Source organism: Rhinopithecus bieti, unplaced genomic scaffold, assembly GCF_001698545.2.
Source record: "Rhinopithecus bieti isolate Rb0 unplaced genomic scaffold, ASM169854v2 scaffold_13617, whole genome shotgun sequence".
Taxonomy (NCBI): Eukaryota; Metazoa; Chordata; class Mammalia; order Primates; family Cercopithecidae; genus Rhinopithecus; species Rhinopithecus bieti.
The window spans coordinates 436,336-456,687 of record NW_016807714.1 but is presented as its reverse complement, the minus strand read 5'-3'; the positions used below and the strand labels follow the sequence as shown (position 1 = coordinate 456,687).

At 53.7% G+C, this 20,352-nt stretch overlaps 2 protein-coding genes across 6 annotated transcripts in view; one reads left to right on the top strand and one right to left on the bottom strand.

Moving 5' to 3' along the window:
* TOP1MT (DNA topoisomerase I mitochondrial) overlaps nucleotides 1-4,884 on the top strand; it is a 34,748-nt gene extending 29,864 nt beyond the window's left edge. Inside the window, exon 14 of the mRNA XM_017883421.1 lies at nucleotides 4,040-4,884. Coding sequence (XP_017738910.1) covers nucleotide 4,040 — 1 coding nt within the window. The 3' untranslated portion in view covers nucleotides 4,041-4,884. The remainder of the gene's footprint in view (nucleotides 1-4,039) is intronic.
* A 6,454-nt stretch (nucleotides 4,885-11,338) lies between these two features.
* ZNF696 (zinc finger protein 696) lies at nucleotides 11,339-18,956 on the bottom strand. 5 transcript variants are annotated; one of them, XR_001887575.1, is made up of 4 exons: nucleotides 17,923-18,088; nucleotides 16,645-16,738; nucleotides 12,199-13,675; nucleotides 11,339-12,091 (listed from the first exon to the last, which is right to left on the bottom strand). XR_001887575.1 is itself a non-coding variant. In XM_017883628.1 (3 exons), the coding sequence occupies exons 2-3, from the start codon at nucleotides 16,658-16,660 to the stop codon at nucleotides 12,615-12,617; spliced, it is 1,077 nt and encodes a 358-aa protein (XP_017739117.1). In that variant the 5' UTR covers nucleotides 16,661-16,738; nucleotides 18,843-18,956; the 3' UTR covers nucleotides 11,339-12,614. The 5 variants fall into 5 exon arrangements, 3 of the variants coding, with proteins under 3 accessions (XP_017739117.1, XP_017739114.1, XP_017739115.1); XR_001887576.1 differs by having other exon boundaries at nucleotides 12,558-13,675; XM_017883628.1 differs by lacking the exon at nucleotides 17,923-18,088 and adding an exon at nucleotides 18,843-18,956 and having other exon boundaries at nucleotides 11,339-13,675.
* Nucleotides 18,957-20,352: the final 1,396 nt, after the last annotated feature.

Sequence of the window (20,352 nt, the reverse complement as noted above, 5' to 3'; positions counted from 1 at the left end):
TTCCATGTTTAGTGCTTCCTTCAGGAGCTCTTGTAGGGGAGGCCTGGTGGTGACAAAATCTCTCAGCATTTGCTTGTCTGTAAAGGATTTTATTTCTCCTTCACTTATGAAGCTTAGTTTGGCTGGATATGAAATTCTGGGTTGAAAATTCTTTTCTTTAAGAATGTTGAATATTGGCCCCCACTCTCTTCTGGCTTGTAGATTTTCTGCCGAGAGATCCGCTGTTAGTCTGATGGGCTTCCCTTTGTGGGTAACCCGACCTTTCTCTCTGGCTGCCCTTAACATTTTTTCCTTCATTTCAACTTTGGTGAATCTGACAATTATGTGTCTTGGGCTTGCTCTTCTCGAGGAGTATCTTTGTGGCCTTCTCTGTATTTCCTGAATTTGAATGTTGACCTGCCTTGCTAGGTTTGGGAAGTTCTCCTGGATAATATCCTGCAGAGTGTCCTCCAACTTGGTTCCATTCTCCCTATCACTTTCAGGTACACCAGTGAGATGTAGATTTGATCTTTTCACATAGTCCCATATTTCTTGGAGGCTTTGTTCATTTCTTTTTACTCTTTTTTTCTCTAAACTTCTTACTTCATTTCCTTCATCTGATCTTCAATCACTGATACCCGTTCTTCCAGTTGATCAAATCGGCTACTGAAACTTATGCATTCGTCACATAGTTCTTGTGCCATGGTTTTCAGCTCCATCAGGTCGTTTTTTTTTTTTTTTTTTTTTGAGACGGAGTCTCGCTCTGTCGCCCAGGCTGGAGTGCAGTGGCGCGATCTCGGCTCACTGCAAGCTCCGCCTCCCGGGTTTACGCCATTCTCCTGCCTCAGCCTCCCGAGTAGCTGGGACTACAGGCGCCCGCCACTTCGCCCGGCTATTTTTTTGTATTTTTTAGTAGGGACGGGGTTTCACCGTGTTAGCCAGGATGGTCTCGATCTCCTGACCTCGTGATCCGCCCACCTCGGCCTCCCAAAGTGCTGGGATTACAGGCTTGAGCCACCGCGCCCGGCCTCCATCAGGTCATTTAAGGACTTCTCTACCTTGGTTATTTTAGTTAGCCATTCGTCTAATCTTTTTTCAAGGATTTTAGCTTCTTTGTGATGGGTTTGACCTTCCTCCTTTAGCTCGGAGAAGTTTGATCATCTGAAGTCTTCTCTCAACTTGTTAAAGTCATTCTCTGTCCAGCTTTGTTCTGCTGCTGGCGAGGAGCTGCGTTCCTTTGGAGGGGGAGAGGCGCTCTGAGTTTTAGAATTTTCAGCTTTTCTGCTCTGTTTTTCCCCATCTTTGTGGTTTTATCTGCCTCTGGTCTTTGATGATGGTGATTGGTTTTATCTGCCTCTGGTCTTTGATGATGGTGATGTACAGATGGGGTTTTGTGTGGGTGTCCTTCCTGTTTGTTAGTTTTCCCTCTAACAGTCAGGACCCTCAGCTGCAGGTCTGTTGGAGTTTGCTGGAGGCCCACTCCAGACCCTGTTTGCCTGGGCATCAGCCGCGGAGGCTGCAGAAGAGTGAATATTGCTGAACAGCAAATGTTGCTGCCTGATCGTTCCTCTCAACATTTCATCTCAGAGGGGTACCCGGCCGTGTGGGGTGTCAGTCTGCCTCTACTGGGGGGGCCTCCCAGTTAGGCTACTCAGGGGCCAGGGACCCACTTGAGGAGGCAGTCTGTCCGTTCTCAGATCTCAAACTCTGTGCTGGGAGAACCACTGCTTTCTTCAAAGCTGTCAGACAGGGACATTTAAGTCTGCAGAAGTTTCTGCTGCCTTTTGTCTGGCTATGTCCTGTCCCCCGAGGTGGAGTCTACAGAGGCAGGCAGGCCTCCTTGAGCTGCGGTGGGCTCCGCCCAGTTCAAGCTTCCCTATATTTTCTTTATTATACTGGAACAGCTTGTGCCCTCGGTCTCTTGCCTCGGCACCTGGGCAGCTTGCCACCCACAACGCGGGACCCTCTGCTGCCCTCTCCTCTGCCAAGCGGGACCCTCTGCCATCTGCTCCATGCTTTGCTTTCGGGGCTGCCTCTGCAGCTGTCTCCCTCACACCGGGGCTCCCACCTACCCCATGAGGCAGCTGGCAGCCCCCTGTGTGAGGCCCCTGGTCAGCCGAGAGGACCCCAACGCCCTGGAGGCTGCACCCCCACCCCTCCTGCTGTGGGGCCCTTGGTGCTCCAGGCCCGAGTCTCTCGCACTGCGGCTTGCTGCCCCAAGGGGCTCAGGCAGCCGGTCCAGCTCCTCCCGGGACCTGTGACAGAACAACTCCAGGGGCCCTGAGGCTCTCATGTCCCCACCTGTGCTCCCAGAGAGGCGTGTCTGTGCCCAGACATTGAACAGCTCCACAGAAAATGAGGGCACTGGCCGTGGAGGCCCAGACTCCAGAAAGGAAGCCACGGAGGGTGCAGGCCCGACTCACGTCAGCTCAGAGTCTGTCCTCGCAGAAGACGGTGGAGATGGGCCCTTCCCTCACTGTACAGAGGACACACAAGGAGCTGACTTCATGCCTGGACTTATAAGCCCAGGAATTCCGAGCCCAGAGCTGGCTCTCCAGGTTGCGGGGTCTGGTCCCAGTCCAGAAACATCTCCCAACCCACAGCTCAGGACAGAGCAGGGTGAGGGGCGAGGGGGCGAGTGGGAGCTCCAGAGAGAGGCCCCTAAGGCGGTCCCCATCATCAGAACTTGCAGGCCAGTGGCCTCGAAAGGTACTCATTAGAGGGCTGTGGACCTCACTTGCCCAAAACCCTGGGCCTGCTCAGCGCATCCTTCTGAGACATGAGACTGTGACCACCTGCTGCCTTACTGACCCCTTCTCACCCCGAACAGCCTGCCTTTAACCCAGCTCTCTTCAGACTGACACGGTCTCTGCAGACTGTCAGAGCCTCGTTTGGATAGTCACAGACTACCTGGATAAAAGATAAAACATGGCCGGGTGCGGTGGCTCACACCTGTAATCCCAGCACTTTGGGAGGCTGAGGCAAGTGGGTCACTTAAGGTCAGGGGTTCAAGACCAGCCTGGCCAACGTGGTGAATCCCTGTCTCTACTCAAAATACAGAAATAAGCCAGGCGTGGTGGCAGGCGCCTGTAATCCCAGCTGCTCAGGAGGCTGAGGCAGGGGAATCATTTGAACCCGGGAGGCGGAGGTTGCAGTGAGCTGAGATGATGGCATTATCCTCCAGCCTGGGCAATGCGTGAAACTCCATCTCAAGAAAAAGGATAAAACATGCAGAGTAGAAACCCCAGGTGGACAGATACCAACCTCAGGCAGAGAAAAGCTGGGTGGCGCCATCAACAGGCAACAGCAGTGGGAAAGCCAGCTGTGTGTGCTGGTGCGAGACGCGTTTCTGTGACGGAGGATGCCGCACACTCAGCCTCTCCTGTTACCCTGTGGCCTGGTGAGCCCGCTCTGAAGTGCACCAAGAGCAGGGAGGGACTTAGAGCAACTTCCTTCACTGCTGCCCAGACGGAAAAGGGCACATAGGCCCTGCAGCTGGAGCTGGCTAACGCGCCGGGTGGAGACTCACACTGTGGATCACACTCAGCCATGATCACAAGAACAGAGTGGCTGCTGCTCGGGGCTCACGGGCGACTGACAGTAACCAGGAGCCCCGACGCCTTCCTGACACCCCCTGCTCCATCCACGGATGGGCACACCCGCCGTTGTTTGAGTTTTTACATGTCTGCGAGTAATGTTTCATCTCACCAGCCTGGGCAACATAGTGAGACCCTGTCTCTACCAAAACAAGCAAAAAAAAGAAAAACAAAAACAAATTAGCTGGGCATGGTGGTGCACACCGGTAGTCCCCCGGGGGGCTAAGGCTGGAGGATGAGCCCGGGAGGTTGAGGCTGCAGTGAGCTGTGATTGTACCACTGCCCTCCAGCATGGGTGACCCTGGCTTAGAAAAATTTGTAATAATAACATCCCATCTCTAAGTTTACATGTAGAAATATTACACATCTTTCCTAAATATCACCTAAGTCAGTCCCAGGTATGTTAATGTCCTTTGAGTCTATTCTAAATGGTTTCTTTTGGATGTTTTTTCCTTTTCTGTCAGATGCTTTAGGTACTGATTTTCTCCTCTCTGCCTGCATCAGACGAGCTTCCTTCTGCAACGGTGACCTCAGAAGGGCTCTCCTGGGGGATGCAGGACCGCAGCAGCCCCGAGCAACCGAGCACAGCCAAGGAACAGGTCCCAGGGAGGCCAGGACCCGGGCCCTCGCACCTGCAGCCACAGGAGCACCGTGTCCCTGCGGTTCTGAGCCACCAGGTGTTTGGGTGGGCCATTTACCCAGCAAGTTCTAATAGAGAAACTGGGTCCCAAAGTGGGGGCTGCTATGGACTGAATATTTGCCCCTCACTTCCAGTTCACATGTGAAAGTCCTAACCCCCAGTAAGACGGTGTTGGAGGTGGGGCCTTTGGGAGGGGAGCAGGTTAGAGAAGATCCTGGGTGATCGTCAAGATGAGATGAGCACCCTCATGGGAGGAGACGTCGGAGCCTCCTCTCCAGGAGCAGGCATGGGGATGGCCACGTGAGCAAGAGGCTGCTGTCCGTAAGCCAGGGCTGTCCCTCCCCAGGAACTGGGTCTGTGGCACCTGGAGGCTGGACTCCCAGCCTGCAGAGCTGGGAGAAATAAATGTCTGCTATAAAGCCAGTTGGTCTGTGGAATTTTGACACAGCAGCCTCATCTAAGACAGGTGCTGGCAGAACCAACACCTAAGACGCAGTGCGCTGATAGTGTAGTCTGGGGCTGGAGGCCGGAAACACGGGAGGAGACTGTTAGCAGAGCCTGGGGGAAACCATGATTAGGTAGTAGTGAAAAAATTGGGTGAAAAAAAATCGCCTTTGGGTGGGCGCTGTGGCCCGTGCCTCTAATCCCAGCACTTTGAAAGGCCAAGGTGGGTGGTTCACCTGAGGTCAGGAGTTCAAGACCAGCCTGGCCAACATGGCAAAACCCTGTCTCTACTAAAAATACAAAGATTAGCCAGGCATGGTGGTGTGCACCTGTAATCCCAGCTGCTTAGGAGGCTGAGGCAGGAGAATCACTTGAACCCGGGAGGTGGAGGCTGCAGTGAGCCGAGATCGCGCCACTGCACTCCAGCCTGGGAAACAGAACCAGACTCTGTCTCAAAAAAAAAAAAAAGGCTGGGCGCGGTGGCTCATGCCTGTAATCCCAGCACTTTGGGAGGCCGAGGCGGGTGGGTCACGAGGCCAGGAGATCGAGACCATCCTGGCTAACATGGTAAAACCCCATCTCTACTAAAAAACAAAAAATTAGCCAGGCATGGTGGTGGGCACCTGTAGTCCCAGCTGCTCGGGAGGCTGAGGCAGGAGAATGGCGTAAACCCAGAAGGCGGAGCTTGCAGTGAGCCGAGATCGTGCCACTGCACTCCAGCCCGGGCGACAGAGTGAGACTTTGTCTCAAAAAAAAAAAAAAAAAAGGCGGGCGTGGTGCTCAAGCCGTAATCCAGCACTTTGGAGCGAGATGGCGGATCACGAGGTCAGGAGATCGAGACCCATCCTGGCTAACACGTGAAACCCGTCTCTACTAAAAATACAAAACTAGCCGGGCAAGTGCGGGCGCCTGTAGTCCCAGCTACCGGGAGCTGACGCAGGAGAAGCTAACCCGGAGGCGGACTTTGCATGAGCTGAGATTCGGCCACTGCACTCCAGCCCCGGCGACAGACTGAGACCTGCCAAAAAAAAAAAAAAAAAAAAAAAAAAAAAAAAAAAAAAAAATTGCCTCAGTAACTTGGAAAAATTAGAAAACAGATCCGGCTAAGCAGAGCTCCAGACAGAGTGGCAAAAATTTCAGCGGAACGCTCCTCGTGGCACTGGTGAGGCCCGTGAGGGTGAAATGTGAGAAAGGAGGGATGGTCTAGTCTGCAGGCGGAATCTGGAGGAAATACAGCCAGGGCCTGAACTGGTTTGGGAAACAAAACCATCTCACATGTTGTTGTCTCTGCAGTCAGCAAAGCATTGTCTTTTAAAAATTGTTTTAAATTTGCTTATTGTTTTTTAGAGACAAGGTTCTCCCTATATCACTCAAGGGATCCTCCTGCCTCAGCATCCTGACCAGCTGGGACTATAGGGTGCATCACCACTGCCCGCAAAATATTCAAGTCATAAGTGGCCTCAGGATAAAGATAAAATCAAGGTTGTGGCCACATCCATTGTTAAGGCCCCAGAAAGGTTTACTATCTTGGGGCTGGGTGTGGTGGCTCACATCTGTCATCCCTGCCCTTTGGGAGGCTGAGATGGGAGGCCAGGAGTTAAAGGCTGCTGTGAACTGGCTGCACCACTGCACTCTAGCCTGAGTAACAGAGCAAGACCCTGTCTCTAAAAAAAAATAATAATAAAAAGATAGAAGATAGTATATAGTACAAACCCTCTCAGCTAGACAAAAGCGTTTCTAAGACGCTAAAGGATGTTTTCCCACAACATGCTAACACATCATACAAAACAGATAAAACACTGACAAATGTTTAAGTCTATTTTTTGTCTAGTGGAGAACATAATCTAAGAATCCCACAAGATTTTTTTTTTTTTGAGATGGAGTCTCGCTCTTTCGCCAGGCTAGAGGGCAATGGCGCGATCTTGGCTCACTGCAGACTCTGCCTCCTGGGTTCAAGCAGTTCTCCTGCCTCAGCCTCCTGAGTAGCTGGGACTACAGGTGCCCACCACCACACCCAGCTACATTTTGTAATTTTAATAGAGACGGGGTTTCACCACGTTGGCCAGGATGGTCTCAATCTCTTGACCTCGTGATCCGCCCACCTTGGCCTCACAAAGTGCTGGGATACGGGCGTAAGCCACCACGCCTGGCCAGAAACCCACAAGATTTTTAAGGGCACTGTATCAGTTTAAATGAAAAGAGACGGAGACAGTTGAAAATGAAGCCTTTGGGTTCCCTCCTTCTATAGGCAGTGAGCAACTGAGAAAGTGGTTTAGCCTCAAATACAGGCTATCAGACATCTCAAAACACAGAGGAGAGATACCAAGGGCAGAGCCAAAATCTGAGGGGGAAAAAAAGGATAATGTCACTCCCAGGGAAAATGGGGCCCTAAAAAAGACAGACTCTGCCCCCTAAACGAGGTCCCTTGGCAACATGCTGTTGACTGTGTCACAGAAGTGCTACAGAGTGGGGTCTGCAATAAATGAGCCCCCACCTCTCTCTTTTTCAAACGGGAGCATTATTATGCTTATCCTGGCCCTGTCTCAAAATCCTATGCTGGGATAGAGGCAGGTGATTTTTTTCTTTAGTTTACAGCCTCCAGAGGCATCTCACATATATCCGGACCAGAGAATCATGAGCTGACAGCCTCTGAGCTGAGACAGCAGCAGGAACAGACCTCTGGGTGGCTTGAGTGGGGAGTGGCGAGCATATTTTACTTGTGGAAGGAAAGTAAGTCACTGTGGCTCCAGAGTGGACTGTGGGAAATTTCAGACGGTCCCAGGACATGCGGCTCTCTCTGCCCAGCCCTGGGGCTCCGCTGTCACGTGGGGATGCCTCACCACTAACCCCGTTTACAAGATTCCACTTCTTTTTTTTTTTTTTCAGACGGATTCTTGCTCTGTCGCCAGGCTGGAGTGCAGTGGTGTAATCTCGGCTCACTGCAACTCCCGCCTCCCAGGTTCCAGCGATTCTCCTGCCTCAGCCTCCTGAGTAGCTGGGACTATAGGCACGCACCATCACGCCCAACTAATTTTTGTATTTTTAGTAGAGACAGGGTTTCACCATATTGGCCAGGCTGGTCTTGAACTCCTGACCTAGTGATCCGCCTGCCCAGCCTTCCAAAGTGCTAGGATTACAGCACAGTGGCCGGCCCCACTTCTTCCTCTTTCTTGGTTTACTCCCTTGATTTGGAGCGCCTCCTTTAGTAGGCTCCTGAAAACATGTATTATGAAAATGATTTTTAAAACTTAGAGTTTGCATATCTGAAAATGCTGTTGTACGGTCACACTTGACTGACCACTTGGGTAGGTATAAACTCCTAGGTTGCAAATTATTTTCACTTGTAATTTTCGAAGCATTGTTCCGATGTTTTCTAACTTCCAATTTGCCCTTGGGAAGGGATTTCTCAGCCTCTGTGTGATCTGCGCTCTGGGACCGTCTGTATGTCCCAGACTGTCCGATGTTTCACGTCATGCCTGGATGTAGGCCGTTTCTTTCATCTTTGTGCGGGATACTGGTAGGTGCTTTTACTCTGGAGATTCATGTTTCTCAGTTCTGGGGAAAAATTATTTCTCTAAACTTCATTCCCACCATCTTCTGTTTTTGCTTTTCCCCCCTTGGAATTCCTGTTGGTCTTAATCTATCCTGTCACCCACCTTCTTATCTTTTCATTCTTTCAAACAGATTTTCTCCACTTTCCACCTTCTTGCTAATTTAATTTTGCCTATCACATTTCCATTTCTAAGACATCATTTTAATTATTTGTTTTGAAGTGGAGTCTCACTGAGTCTGAGTGATACCCAGGCTGGAGTCATTGGCGGGATCTCGGCTCACTGCAGCCTCCACCTCCCAGGTTCAAGCGATTCTCGTGCCTCAACCTCACAAGTAGTTGGGATTACAGGCGCACACCACCACACTTGGCTAATTTTTGTATAATTAATAGAAATGGAGTTTTGTCATGTTGGCCAGGCTGGTCTCGAATTCCTGATTTCAAGTGATCGCCCGCCTGGGCCTCCCAAAGTGTTGGGATTACAGGCGTGAGCCACTGCACCTGGCCCATCGTTATTTTTGAGTTTCCTTTTTAAAACAATGTTCTGGGCTTCACATGGCACATGACTGCCTCTCACCTCTGAGGCACCTGAGCTTGCCTTTCCTCCCCTTGGTTGACTCACGCCTCCCTCCTGTGTGTGTTCATGTGTGTGACTCTGGGTCATGGATTTTCCTCCTAGCCTTTACCTGTGTGTGTGTGTGTGTGTGAGACAGTCTCACTCTGTCACCCAGGCTGGAGAGCAGTGGCGTGATCTTGGCTCACTGCAACCTCCGCCTCCCAGGTTCAAGCCATTCTCCTGTCTCAGCCTCCCGAGTAGCTGGGATTACAGGTATGCACCACCACAACCGGCTAATTTTGTATTTTTAGTAGAGATGGAGTTTCACCATGTTGGCCAGGCTGGTCTCGAACCTCTGACCTCAGGTGATCCACCCACCTCAGAGTGCTGGGATCACAGGCATGAGCCACTGCGCCTGGCCCTAACCTTTACCTGTTAACCGGAAATTCCATACAGCTTACTGTGGTTAGGGACATATTTAGTTTTGTTTCCATCATCTTAATTTGTCCAGTTTGTTTCTGATTTTTTTATTTTTTTGAGAGAGGGTCTCACTCTGTTGCCCAGGCTGGAGTGTAGTGGCGTGACTACAACTCACTGCAGTCTTGAGCTTCCAGGTTCAGGTGATCCTCCCACCTCAGTCTCCTGGGTGGTTGGAACTACAGGCATGCTTCACCATGTCCAGTTTACTTTTTGTATTTTTTTGTAGAGACAGGTTCTCCCTATGTTGCCCAGGCTGGTTTCGAACTCCTAGGCTTAAGCAATCCACCCACCTTGGCCTCCAACGTGCTGGGATTACAGGTGTGAGCCACAGTGCTCAGGCCCAGCCTGATTTTTCTTTTCTTATTTTTTAATTGACAGAAGTTTGTGTTTGTTTCATTTATTTATTTTATGGGATCTCACTGTGTTGTCCAGTCTGGAGTACAGCAGCACAATCATAGCTCATGCTGCCTCAAACTCCTGGTCTGAGGATCCAAACTGAGATCCTCCTGCCTCAGTCTCCCAAGTAGCTGAGACTACATTTTAAATTAATTTTAAATTATTCTTTTTATTGGATTAGAGATATATAGACTGGTTATACTCTTTTAGTAATTAACATTACACTATGCACGTTTAACTTATCAAAGTCAAATTAAACACTATCTTACACCCGCTTCCCAACAATAGGAGGGTCTTAGAACATTTCTATCCCTTCTAATTTGCATGCTATTGTGTCCAGAATTTTAGTTGACATTATTCTTTTATACATACATATATATTCATAATTTTGTTTGCCATTCTACTTTATATCTAAGACCATCACTCAGCTCATTTTCCTTTTTTAAGATGGAGTTTTGCTCTTTTTGCCCAGGCTGGAGTGCAATGGCGTGATCTCGGCTCACTGCAGCTTCTGCCTCCCAGGTTCAAGGGATTCTCCTGCCTCAGCCTCCTGAGTAGCTGGGATTACAGGTATGGGCCACCAGGCCCAGCTAATTTTGTATTTTTAGTAGAAATGGGGTTTTGCCATGTTGGCTGGTGGCCCAGCTAATTTTGTATTTTTAGTAGAAATGGGGTTTTGCCAGGATAGTCTCAAACTCCTGACCTCAGGTGATCTACTGCCTCAGCCTGCCAAAGTGCTGCGCTTACAGGCGTGAGCCACTGTGCCCAGCACTACGTTGCCTAGGCTGGTGTTGAACTCCAGGGCTCAAGTGATCCTCCCTCTTAGGCCTCCCAAAGTGTTGGGATTCTAGGCATGAGTCACTGGGTCTAGCCTATTTTTCATTTCCAAAAGGTCTTTAAGAAGCCCTGCCTATTCACGGGTGACAGTATGTACCCTACAGCTTTCTCATCAGCGCCACTGCGCCTCACACATAACTATCCTCTCACCTGTATGATGACAGTTTCAGGATCTGCCAGTATGTATCCTACAGCTTTCTCATCACTGTCACTGCGCCTCACACATAACTATCCTCTCACCTGTATGATGACAGTTTCAGGATCTGCATTTCTTTGTGGCTGAGAGCAGCTGCCTGCTGTTTCTGTTGGCCCTCAGTCAGCTGACTCTCCTTGTGTGCTTGGGGATCTTTGACTGCAAGCTGAATGCCTGACTTACGAGCAGGGATGAGGCTAAGCTGGGTAAACTTCCTTCGGAGAGCAGGTGCTTTGACCTCTACTGGTACCTGGAAGGTCACCTTCAGCTGGCCTGAGGGTCTTGGCTCCACACGGGAGACACAGGCTCATCTTCCCACCTCACCACTGGCCCAGGAGTCAGGAGCTTAATGAACTGTGGGGCCACCAAATCCATTCTGAGAGCACCCCTGCCCCTACAGGCTGCACAACCCTAAGCTCATGCATTTTAACGAAACGGGTGCCAACAAGAGCCCTCAAAGCGACTGTCTTGGAAGTGGCAGCCAGCTCAGGACCCAGAATTATTCCCAATCAGTCCTTACCTGGGGCAGAGAACTGCAGGAGGTGGTCCCAAGCCACAGCCAGACCAGGATGGGCGAATCCTGCAACCACGCCCCACAGCTCACGGCCAGTGGGCGGCTCATATTTCCCTCAGTCATCCCAAGAAACTCAAAGCCCACCTGACTTAATTCATGATGACAGTGCTTTACTATACACATCCAAAAACGTTCCCCAAAGAGACACTTCTACTTTTCTATCTCGGAAATAACATTTTAAAGAATGAAAATATTTTACAGGAAATAACATTTGTAGGTACTCATAACAGTCTCAAAGACAAAACGATTCCTCTACCCACAGAACGCTTCTGAAATCACGTGGCTGTGAGCCTTTCCCTCCATACCAACCAGCTGTCCAACTCTCAGACACCAAGGAGATGTCCTTCAATTTAACTCGATTCTGACACCAACTGCCCGGAGTTAGTGCAGAACCCACAGAGTAAGGGGTCAGTCCCACAAGACCACCCCCACTTCAGATGCCAAGTGCAGACAGTGGGCCCTGGGGTCCCCACGACCCCCTTCTCAGGTTCCATAATGTTTTGTTTGTTTGTTTTTTGAGATGGAGTCTCGCTCTGTCGCCCAGGCTGGAGTGCAGTGGCGAAATCTGGGCTCACTGCAACCTCCGCCTCCTGGGATCAAGCGATTCTTCTGCCCCAGGCTCCCGAGTAGCTGGGATTACAGGCGCGTGCCACCACGCCCAGCTAATTTTTGTATTTTTAGTAGAGACAGGGTTTCACCATGTTGGTCAGGATGGTCTCGATCTCTTGACTGCGTGATCCGCCCGCCTTGGCCTCCCCAAGTGCTGGGATTACAAGCAGGAGCCACCGCGCCCGGCCAAGTTCCATAATTTTCTAAGCACACAGAACTCGGGACCATAGCAACCAGCTGTGAAAAGGCGTTGAAAGACATGGATGAACTGCTCGCCGGCGAGGTACGGGGGCAGGGCGCGAGGCCCCCCTTCCTAACTGCCCCCCCACCCCGCCTTCACCAACCTGAAGCTCGAGACCCTCAGCCCTCGTCTCATGCAGGGTTTTGATGGAGGCCTGGCTGCGTTGGAATGACCCATTCAATCACCGGCCACTACACCCCAGCAGGAGATGAGACCTTCGCTGCCGCTGACCGTGGGAGGGGAGGCGTCTCAGCAGCGGGCGGCCGGCGGGACAGACCCCTGAGACCTCCCCGCCTCTGGGAATCGCCTCCCATGGGCAGCGCTCACCGTTTCCGAGCCCTGTCTCTCCTGACTGCTCCCAAGCCAAGGCAGATGCAGGCTGGGCGAGGCTTTTGCAGCCCGAGAACCAGGCGAGTAGCCGGTTGTTACTTCCTCACCGCGCATGGTGCGGACAGGACTCACCCGGCCTCGGCCTTACGCCCGCCAGGCCGCCGGCATCTCTTCAGCGGCAGCCCCGGCTCACTCGGCGCCGTGCACCCGTTGGTGCTGGATGAGGTGGAAGCTCAGGCGAAAGGCCCGGCCACACTCGGTGCAGCGGAACGGCTTCTCGCCCGTGTGGAGCCGCTGGTGCCGGAAGAAGCCCGACAGCGCCCGGAACGCGCGGCCGCAGTGGCCGCACTCGTGGGGCTTCTCCCCGGTGTGGATGCGGCGGTGCTCGCGCAGGAAGGAGCTGCGGCTGAAGGCGCGGCCGCAGTCCTGGCAGGCGAAGGGCCGCTCCCCCGTGTGCACGCGCTGGTGCTGGAGGAGGTTGGAGCTCTGGCTGAAGGCCTGGCCGCACTCCCGGCACTCGTACGGGTTCTCCCCGTGGTGGGTCCGCCGGTGCCGGACCACGTTCGAGCTGTGCAGGAAGCGCTTCCCGCACTCGCCGCACGCGTACAGCCTCTCCCCGGTGTGGGTGCGGCGGTGCTTGGCGGCGTCCGACCTCTGGCCGAAAGCCTTGCCACAGTCGGCGCACGCGTAGGGCTTCTCGCCCGTGTGCACGCGCTGGTGCCGCAGGAGGTTGAAGCTCTGGCTGAAGGCCTTGCCGCACTCGGCGCACGCGTAGGGCCTGTCCCCGCTGTGCGCCCGCTGGTGTCGGACCACGTGCGAGCTGTGGATGAAGGCCTTCCCGCAGTCGCTGCACTCGTACGGCTTCTCCCCGGAGTGGATGCTCCGGTGCTTCGCCGCGTCCGAGGAGCACTTGAAGCTGCGGCCACAGGCGCTGCACGGGAAAGGCCGCCCCTTCCAGCCGCCCCTGCCCTCTGCTCCCGGGCCTAAGTTTGGAGGGACGTCTGACTCGCGGCCACTCTGTTCTCCAGTTTTCTCAGAAATGACCGGACCTCGAGGGGAACCTCTGGGCCTCTCTCTGGCTTCCTCGTTTTCACAAAGGCCAAGAGACCCCAGCGCCTGGGGAGGCCCCCCTCTGTGGCCCTCTCCTTCGGGAGCGCCTGGCTGTGGTGCAGGCTCCGTACTCTGAGCTGCCTGCACCTCGGCTGATCCGCTGCCACTTGGGGCCTGCGCCAGGAAAGCAGCCTTCACAACTGAAAAACAAGCCAGACAGGAACGATTTTAGATGCAAGAGAATGTGAGTCGAGGGTGGCTCTGGCAATCGTGGTGACGATAGGACAATGACAGTGATGGTGACATCAGTGTGCCAAAGACACCTTTGATTTTGCCCGCCTAGTTTTTTCTCCTCCCCACCTTTTTAACCCTTGTGGTTATGAGGTGGATGAGAGTCCTGCACTGCCACTCTAGAAGCGGGGCTGTGGGGCTGGGCGTGGTGACTCACACCTGTAATCCCCACACTTTGGGAGGCTGAGGCAGGAGGACCACTTGAGACTTGGAATTCGAGACCAGCCTGGCCAACACAGTGAGATCCTGTCTCTTAAAAAAAAAATAGAATTTTAAAAATATACAAACAGAAGGCTGGGTGCGGTGGCTCATGCCTGTAATCTCAGCACTTTGGGAGGCTGAGGCAGGTGAATCACGAGGTCAGGAGATCGAGACCGTCCTGGCTAACACGGTGAAACCCTGTCTCTACTAAACACATAAAAAATTAGCCGGGCATGGTGGCGGGTGCCTGTAGTCCCAGCTACTCAGGAGGCTGAGGCAGGAGAATGGCGTCAACCCGGGAGGCGGAGCTTGCAGTGAGCTGAGATTGCGCCACTGCACTCCAGCCTGGGTGACAGAGTGAGACTCCATCTCAAAATAAATAAATAAATAAATACACACACATACAGAAACGAGGCTAAACGGGGCTAGAAATGGGGCTAAATCTCCAGTCTCAGCCCATCCAGTCCTGGGGACAGAAACGCAGGCTCTGGGCACTGCCTTACTCTGCAGGGCAGCTGGGAAAGCAAAAGAGGCCAGAGACTGCTGGCAGCAAGCCAGGACAGGAGCGAGGCAGATGCAGCAGGAGGCGCGGGGATGGTGGCACCCAACAGAGCCCACGGCCCAGCTCTGCCTTCTGTCGGTCCTTCCTTCCTTTGTTGTGAGCCAGGGTCTTGCTCTATCACGCAGGCTGGAGAGCAGTGGTGCCATCATGGCTCACTGCAGCCTCAGGGCTCAAGTGATCTTCCCTCTGCCTCCCAAGTAGGTGGGACTCCAGGCGAGCACCACCACACCAGGCTATTTTAAAAATATTTTGTAGAGACAGTGTGTCAATGTGTTGCCCAGGCTGCTCTTGAACTCCTGGGTTCAACCCTCCTCCCAACTCGGTCTCCTAAAGTGCTAGGATTACAGGTGTGAGCCACCACACCCAGCCATGGCCCCAGCTCATTCCTTTTACCTTGGACTCCCTGAGACAACGTGGCCTCCTTAACAACTCCCCCCAAACACCAAACTCTAAGGGCTTCTGTTACGTGCAAACAGGAGTGTCCTCACTCAGAAATCCGGACCAAGAGGCCGGTCATGGTGGCTCATGCCTGTAATCCCAGCACTTTGGGAGGCCAAGGCGGGCAGATCACGACGTCAAGAGATGAAGACCATCCTGGCTAACATGGTGAAACCCCGTCTCTACTAAAAATACAAGAATTATCCGGGCATGCTGGCGCACACACCTGTAGTCCCAGCTACTTGAGAGGCTGAGGCAGAAGAATCGCTTGAACCCAGGAGGTGGAGGCTGCAGTGAGCTTGTGTCACTGCACTCCAGCCTGGTGACAGAGCAAGACTTTGTCTAAAAAAAAAAAAAAAAAAAAGGAAATCCGGACTACGAGCTGGCAGCAGCAACCCATGCGGCCGGGCGGTGGCACTGGCTGGGTGGTGGCACTGGCCGGGCTGAGCAGCCCGGACCAGGCTGCATTACCAGTGGTTCTTGTCTGGCAGTGAAGCCACTGGTGAGATTTGGTTCCTCTGGCTCACAGGGACAGACCATGTGGCCATTTAGAAAAAAGGCTTAAGGGTAGGGACAAAACCCTGGGACGTGAGAAAGCTGGCTACTGACCTCAGCCTGCATAGGAGGCAGGGGGCTCAGCCAGGAGCGGCAGTGGGAGGACGGGGGCCCCCGAGGCCAGCACAGCAACTGAGCGGGACTTCTCTGCCTGCAGGCAGTCTGCTGTGGCAGCGGAAGAGAAGTGGCTGAGTCCCAGCTGCACCTTTCAAGAATGTGGAGGGTGCAGATGTGATGGAAGCTCCTGTGGAGGTGGGGGTGGGGCAGGGATGTTCCAGGGCAGATGAGAGCAGGCTGCTGTCAACAGTCCCCACCTCTCTCTGCCCTTGCAGACCCATGACACTGAGCAGCCAGGGGGTGGGAGAGGCTCAGGGTGGTGCGCAGAACAGAAGCCCTTGGCAGAGGCCAGCCCTGGTCTTGTGTGGTTTGCAGACTTGGAAGTTCAAGAACTGACTCAAAGGTATTGCTTATGAGGAAAAAACCAAAACTACAATGAGAAGGGGCCACATACACAGTGGAGCTCTACTGGATCCAGCTTGCAGGCCCTGAGGATGCCTTTCCAATGGAGGCAATCCCAGACCCCATAGCAGGGCCTGTACTACCCACCCCACCTCCCGCCTGTCGCTGTGACACACTCTCAGGGTGGCCCCAAAACATAAAACAGCGTTCTTATGTGGGTGATTCTGTCCCAAGGGCACATTTGACAATGTGTGGAGATGTTTATGGTTGTCACAACTGGGAGGGGGCGCTACTGACAGCAAGTGGGCAGAGGCGAGGGTGCTGCCGAACCTCCCACAATGCACAGGATGGCCCCTCAACAAAGACTCATCCATTCCAAAACAGCCACAGTGCCAAGGCTGAGAAGCACTGAGCGAGGCCTTCCCAGAGGCAGAGCCTGGGGCCGCCAGACTTTCTAACCAAAAGCTCTCAGTTCACTGGCAAAGACAGTCACCAAACATGCCCAGGAGATCTGATGGGCCTGTGTTTACCTCCCTCCCTCACCCTGCGCCCGAGGACACAGTATATGCTCTGCGCCAGTGACCGAGACATGGTGTTTTTCCTATATTCCTGTTCAATTCCTGCCCTGGAACTCTGGGCCCGACTGTGGACGTGTCCCCTCACCTGCAAGGGCCTCCATCAGGGTACTGCTCTCCTTGGCCCCTGGGGGCTCTCCTCCTGGCTCCACCTTGCAGAACACCAGCAGTCAGAACAATTTCTGCTGAGGTAAAAGAAAATAAATCGCAGCCAGGGCTAGGTACAGGGGCTGGGGCAGTGAGGTCAGAATGCCTTCAGGGGAGACGGTCAGAATAGGCCCTGCGGGAGCTGCAACACCCAGCTGGGCCCACCCCTGTCCCTGGCAATCAAGGTCCTGGCTCAACAGTCACTCCCAGAAGCGGTGTTCTGCGGGATGCCCGGGAACTCTGGTCCAGGCTCTGCCGGTTCCCCTCGACCCGGGGCTGACACAGAGCACAGGTGGGCATGGCCACAGCTTCCTAGCTCCATGCTGAGCAAGCTCACGCTCTCCAGCAGTCTTCAAATAGCTAAAGAAATTCCCATGGATTTTAAAATTTTCTTGATAGTTATAAGGATTTGAATATAAAAATGTTAAACCAGAAAAAAAGAACAAATTATTTGAATGGTAAAGTTTTGGACTGAGGAATGATTTTTCTAAGCCTGACATCAGATGTCTAACAAATTTAACTACATAAAAAAATTTAATGTAAAAAAACAAAACCAAAAAGGGGGAAATATGTGCAATGCAAAGATTCATCCCTATCTGATAAAGATCTCTATATATTAATAAGAAAGGAAGGAAAATTGGCAAAGATCATGAATATGTAATTCACCAAGAAGAAAAACCAGTAAGCAATACATTTTTTGGGAGAGTCTCACCTCAAGTGCAACTAAGAAATGTAATTTGGCTGGGTGCTGTGGCTCACACTTGCAATCCTAGCACTTCAAGAGGCTCAGGATGGAGGACTGAGTACAGGAGTTCCTGACCAGCCTGGGCAACATAGTGAGACCCGTCTCTACAAAAAGCCGAAAAATTAGCCAGGTGTGACGGTAGGTGTCTGTAGTCCCAGCTGCTAGGGAGGCTGAGGTGGGAGGATTGCCTGAGCCCAGGTCTAGGCTGGGGTGAACTGAGATTTCGCCACTACACTCCAGCTGGGCGTTAGAATGAGACCCTGTCTTAAAATAAGTAAATAAACAGTAATTAATTAGTAAATTTAATTTAAGCCGCCTGTAATCCCGCCTGCCAGAGAGGCTGAGCGGGAGGATCGCTTGAGCCCAGGAGTAGGTGGCCAGCCTGGGAAACATAGCGAGACCCCGCCTATTTTGCAAAAAGGTATTTAAAGTCCAATTTTTTAGTCTGGAAGCAGATTTTTGAAAGTACCTTACCGGCAAGAATTAGGTAACAGGCTCTCCTGTTCACAGCTGGGAAGAGGCTCGATGAGCTGGGCCGGTGGGAAATTTGACAACTTACAAAGGCCTGAAGACTTGCGGGGGGACCTCAGCTCACAGGAAGCCCCGCATGCGTCGGCACCCCGGGAATGCACCTGCAGGGCCGCCTCCTCCACGCCGCGCCCGAGAGCGGCTGGGGCCTGCGCTGCAAGGGGAGTGCCGGACGCGCCGGCCAGGACGGCGGTGTCAACCCCGTTCCCTCGGCCGCTCCCTGACCCTTCCGAATCGACGCCAGAGCAAGAATATCCGGGGCCGCAGCATCCAGGGCAGCTGGACTGCACCCGCGACGGTCCCTGCCCCGCCGCGCGCCGGAAGCGCCGCAGTCCCCACTTCTGGCCCGCCCCCAAGGCACTTCCGGTGGCGCTCTGGGCCGCGGGAGGACAGTGCGCTCGGCGGCCCCGGAGAGCGGGACAGCCCGGCTGCGGCGCCTTCAGTTCTAGGGTTGCCCGCAGGCGCCAGCCGAGTCCTTCCTGCCGGGCAAGAAGCCCCGCCTCGTGGCGGGCAAGATCGAGCCGTTGGCGCGCCGGGATTCGGCTCGAGCCAACTGAGGACCGGACCCGGGCGCCCGCAGTACGTGTCAGGAGGCGTCGAGGGCCAGCGGTGGGGAGACCACGCGCGTTCCCTTCCGTTCCCCGCAGCGCCCCGCGCTTGTCCCGGGTCCTCCGCTCGGTGCACGGGCCCCTCCAGGCCCCCGGGGCTGTGGCAGCACGCGGGTCCCGAGCGTGGGCTTCCTTGGGGTCGAGAGCTTGGAGCGCCCCAGGCGCTGCCCCCGCCTCCCTGCAGGTCGCCGCCCTCGCGTCTCCGCTGCAGAGAAGCCTTTGCTGCCCGCCTCTCGCATGCTCTGGGCTCTTTCTCACCAGGGACCGAGCTCTCATTCGTTCAGCCTTCCCTGGGCAAGATGCACCTCCTGTCCAAGTCTCTCGCCCTGCCGCCCGCCGCAGACTGAAGATCACGCATCTCCAGCTGGAATGCTGCAAAAGTGACGCTTTTCATCATGTGTGCAAAGTGTACAGCTGCGGTGTGGACTCTTCCTTCTTACAACAAGTAGACCCTCTCTGGGGAGAAAAGAAAGAATTAAGAACCGACCCTCATGAAAGAACCCTAAAAAGACAGCAACAAAGGGCCAGACGCGCCCCTGGAACTGGACCTGGGGCAGGAGGGCCACAGCCCTGGGAGCCCAGGTCCCCTGCGCGCGCTGCCGCCACGGGGCTTCTGCCTCTGGGCCTCCACATCTCGCGCCTGGAACCGCGTTCCCTGCGCACCGCACCAGTAAACACCTGAACACTCCCACCACATGCTGCACGTTTATTTGTAGCAAATTAGAAGCTGTTGTAAAACATAAAAAGTAAAACACTTGACCCGGCGCGGTGGCTCACTCCTGTAATCCCAGCACTTTGGGAGGCCGAGGCGGGCAGATCACGAGGTCAGGAGATCGAGACCATCCTGGCTAACACGGTGAAACCCTGTCTGTACTAAAAATACAAAAAAATTTAGCCGGGCGTGGTGGCGGGTGCCTGTAGTCTCAGCTGTCTCAGCTGCTCGGGAGGCTGAGGCAGGAGAATGGCGTGAACCCTAGAGGCGGAGCTTGCAATCAGCTGAGATTGCGCCACTGCACTCCCGCCTGGGCGACAGAACAAGACTCTGTCTCAAAAAAATAAATAAATAAAAACAAACAAATAAATAAAACACTTAGACCGGGTGGGCGCAGTGGCTCATGAATGTAATCCCAGCACTTCGGAAGGCCGAGGCGGCAGGATGGTTTGAGTCCAGGAGTTTCAGACCAGCCTGAGCAACAGACCTCTGTGTCGACTAAAAAAAAATTTTTTTTAATTAGCCGGGCGTGGTGGCAGGCGCCTGTGGTCCCAGGTACTCGGGAGGCTGAGGCGGGGGATCACTTGAGCCCAGGAGGCAGAGGCTGCAGTGAGCCGACATCAGCACTGCACTCCAGCCTGGGTGACAGAGATTCTGTCGCAAAACAACAACACACACACACACATCCAAAAGAGATGATGTAGAAGTACAAATAACCGTTCCCCTCCGCATCCCGGTGGAACGCCGTGGGTCTTCTGAAGACCCTCTCTTGTTCTGCAGTCTCCGGTACTCCAAGCACGCGAGCCTGGGCGGGAGGCGCTTGGCTCTCCACTGCCTCCTAGACAGTCCCGGCTCCTTACGCCGGGCGGAGGCTCTTCGCCACGGGGCCCGACTGCCTCTCCAGGCCCACTGCCGCCGTGCCAGAGGCCACTGTCCTCTCCTCGCCCCTTTCCAAATGCGCCCTGCCCCCGGCCCATGTCATGCTATTCCCTGTGCCGCTTTTGTCCTTCCCCTCACTCCCCATCCACCAGAACCTGGAGGGCGGTGCCCCCTTTC